Source organism: Malurus melanocephalus, unplaced genomic scaffold (assembly GCF_030028575.1).
Source record: "Malurus melanocephalus ecotype Western Australia unplaced genomic scaffold, MMel_1.1 scaffold_1324, whole genome shotgun sequence".
Taxonomy (NCBI): domain Eukaryota; kingdom Metazoa; phylum Chordata; class Aves; order Passeriformes; family Maluridae; genus Malurus; species Malurus melanocephalus.
The window spans coordinates 7796-10590 of NW_026624556.1; the positions used below are offsets into that span (position 1 = coordinate 7796).

Below are 2795 nucleotides of genomic sequence, written 5' to 3' on the forward strand. Positions count from 1 at the left end.
CTCCTGCAGGACCAGCTCTGGAGAGTTTAATTACTTTTCTAACGAGTTTTCCCCAGGCTGACATTCCCAGCTTTTCCCTTTGCTTGGTCAGGGATTTCAAGGGGAACAACATCACCAAAGCCAGCTCGGGGGCCAAACCTATCCCAAATCCATGATTTTGTGTCYCCCTCGTGCTGGGTTTTCCATCACCCGAGCTCCATGAGGGCTCTGGGGACCTTTCTGCCTTATCCCTCTGCCTTTGGGGTCTGGGATGTTCAGAATTGAGGAAAATGGGAACCCCCAGGCTTCAGGATTCCAAACCAACCAGGATTTTAAACCTCTTTATCCAATTCCAAGTTTATCCAGTGTCCTGGTCCCTGCTGCCACGGCAGGGGCTTGTTTGGATCCTCCAAAAGAGCTGGGATTTAGGGAAAATAGAACAGAAAAACCCAGGAAAAGTGTTGGTAAAGGCTCCTGAAGTGGTTAACAAATGCTTCCCTTCAGCTTTTAGGGGAGGCTCCTGCTCAGGAGCTGGAGCATCACTTCAGGTTTATTTTGGGGTGAGAAACAGCAGGTTGGGGTGGAGCAAAAGCATCTGGGAATTGGTGCCAAATGAGGAAATGCTTTAAAAGGGAAAAAAAAATCCCAAGGAGCAGGGAGATTTTGGGAACCAGAGATTTTTGTTGTGACTGAAGCACCACAGGGTRTTGTGATGGACCTTCCCCATCCATGGGAGGCAAAATAAACCCCGGGGAGGGTGGGAGAGCAGCGAGGAGAGGAGGGAAAACTGCCCAAAAGCAAGAAAAAAAAAGGGATTTTCTACTGCAGCCTCGGGATGGAGCCCCGTGGAGGGGAACGAGGCAGGTTGGGGCCGGGGACAAGTGGGTGCAATGGCGTGGGGCAGTTTTTGGGAAGCCAAGGGTGATGCACAGTTGCTTCGAGATAATCAGAGGAGATAATCAGTGCAGAGAATAAATAGAGATATATAAATCCAGGGACTGGGAGCGTTCCCCAAAGCCCTGGACGATGGCAGCAGAGCCCGAGGGGCCCTGTACAGCGACCTCCCCTCCCCAAAAGTTCCCTCCCGTGGCCTCCCAAGTTATTTTTTTAACTCTATATAAATTTAGGTCTATTTTAGTCTTTCYGCAGCGATGTGCCAGTGTCTGGAGAACCAAACATCCCTTTTCCCCTCCCATCCCGTGGTCCYTTGATGCTAAAACGGGCTCTGGGTGCAGATCTGTCCTGGGAAGGGGAGAGCTGGAAATGGGGCAGGGGAGGCTCCGGGGTTGGGGTGGTGGGAGCAGGGTCCAGCTCCAGCCACCAGTCCGTGTTTTTAGCACTTTGGTTGGAACTCTCACCTGTAGACGCACTTTGATGTTGTTGCTTTGAAACTTTGGCAAGTGTAAACAATGTGTATTTAAAGAATTACAGAGAACAACCCCCAACGAAAGCGTGTGAAGAGCTATTTTATGGAATTCTGTGTTGAATAAAGACTCTGGAGATCGAGGTGGGTTTTCACTCTGCTGAGGGTCACACTCTACCCACACCAGTCAGACCAGTTGCTGTTTGGGATTTACTGGAAGCAGGTCCATGGGYTCCATTGGAATGGCACCACTGGGACAAAGTGGGACACAGGGGCAGAATGGGGGGAGTATTGAGGGTGGGGAGAGCCTGGCACAGGGTGCTCAGAGCAGTCCCCAGATCCCTGGCACTGTCCCTGGGATAGAGGAAAGTGTCCCTTCCAACCCAAACCATCCCATGATTCCATGACATTCYTTTCATTGTCCTCCTCTGACACTCCCAACCCACCAGATCCAACTCTCCCCATTCTCCCAGCACCATTTTCCAGCCAGAGTCCCTCCCAATGCTGGGATCCATCCCTGAAACCCTCTGGAACTGACAGCTGCAGCCCTGAAGGATGAAGCAAAATGGAAAATGTAAATGCCCCATTGAGCAAACGCCAATTAAAATGTCACTGAGCAATGCTGGAGAGCTCCAAGCACCCAGACACTGGAGCTGCATCATCCCTGGGATGTGCCTGGACTCTGTCCTGCCTCCCACACAGGAGGGAGGGAAATGGGCACAAATGCTTTGAAATGGGGCAAAAACCAGCCCGAAAGGTTCATTTTTTAACCCCAATCCCACCCTGGGACAGAGAGAGCGTCACATCCCACCCTGAGGGGACAGGGATCAGTTCCACATCCCACCCTGAGGGGACAGGGATCAGTTCCACATCCCACCCTGGGGACAGAGGGGACAGTGTGGCTGTGTGGAAGGAACACAGTGAAGAAAACAGTGAAGAACACAGTGAAGAACACAGTGAAGAAAACAGTGAAGAACACAATGAAGAACACAGTGAAGAACACAGTGAAGAACACAGTGAAGAACACAGTGAAGAACACAGGAAAGCTGGGTTTGCCACTGAGACAAACTCATTTTATTGTGGTGAAGTCTGGGTTCCAAGCCCAGCAGAACAAGAACAAAGCAGTATAAATAGGCCCCAAGGCTGTCCCTGTGCTGGAACACCAAGAGCAGCCCTGGAGCAGGAGCTGCCCCAACAAAGCCCAGCCGTGGCTGTGTGAGCCCGGTGCCTCCAGCAGCGCTAATTACCGCAGGAATTAACGAACATCCGCAGCTCAGTGGTTGTGGGGCCGGGCCCTGGCACGCCCACGGCCCCCGGGAGCAGGGTCCACGCTGGAGCGGGGGTTGCGGATGGTTTCATCCACGGACACGATCAGACACGCCGCCTCCGAGGCCGCTGTCAGGGCRTTGATCCGCACCACTGCCGGCTCCCAGACACACGCTGAGAAATTGTC

At 52.6% G+C, this 2795-nt stretch overlaps 1 protein-coding gene across 1 annotated transcript in view; it reads right to left on the minus strand.

Moving 5' to 3' along the window:
- Positions 1 to 2378: 2378 nt before the first annotated feature.
- The window catches only part of CCT7 (chaperonin containing TCP1 subunit 7), a 15836-nt gene continuing 15419 nt past the window's right edge, over positions 2379 to 2795 (minus strand). The window contains exon 12 of the mRNA XM_057387718.1: positions 2379 to 2795. This exon is cut by the window's right edge and continues 4 nt beyond it. Coding sequence (XP_057243701.1) covers positions 2616 to 2795 — 180 coding nt within the window. The 3' untranslated portion in view covers positions 2379 to 2615.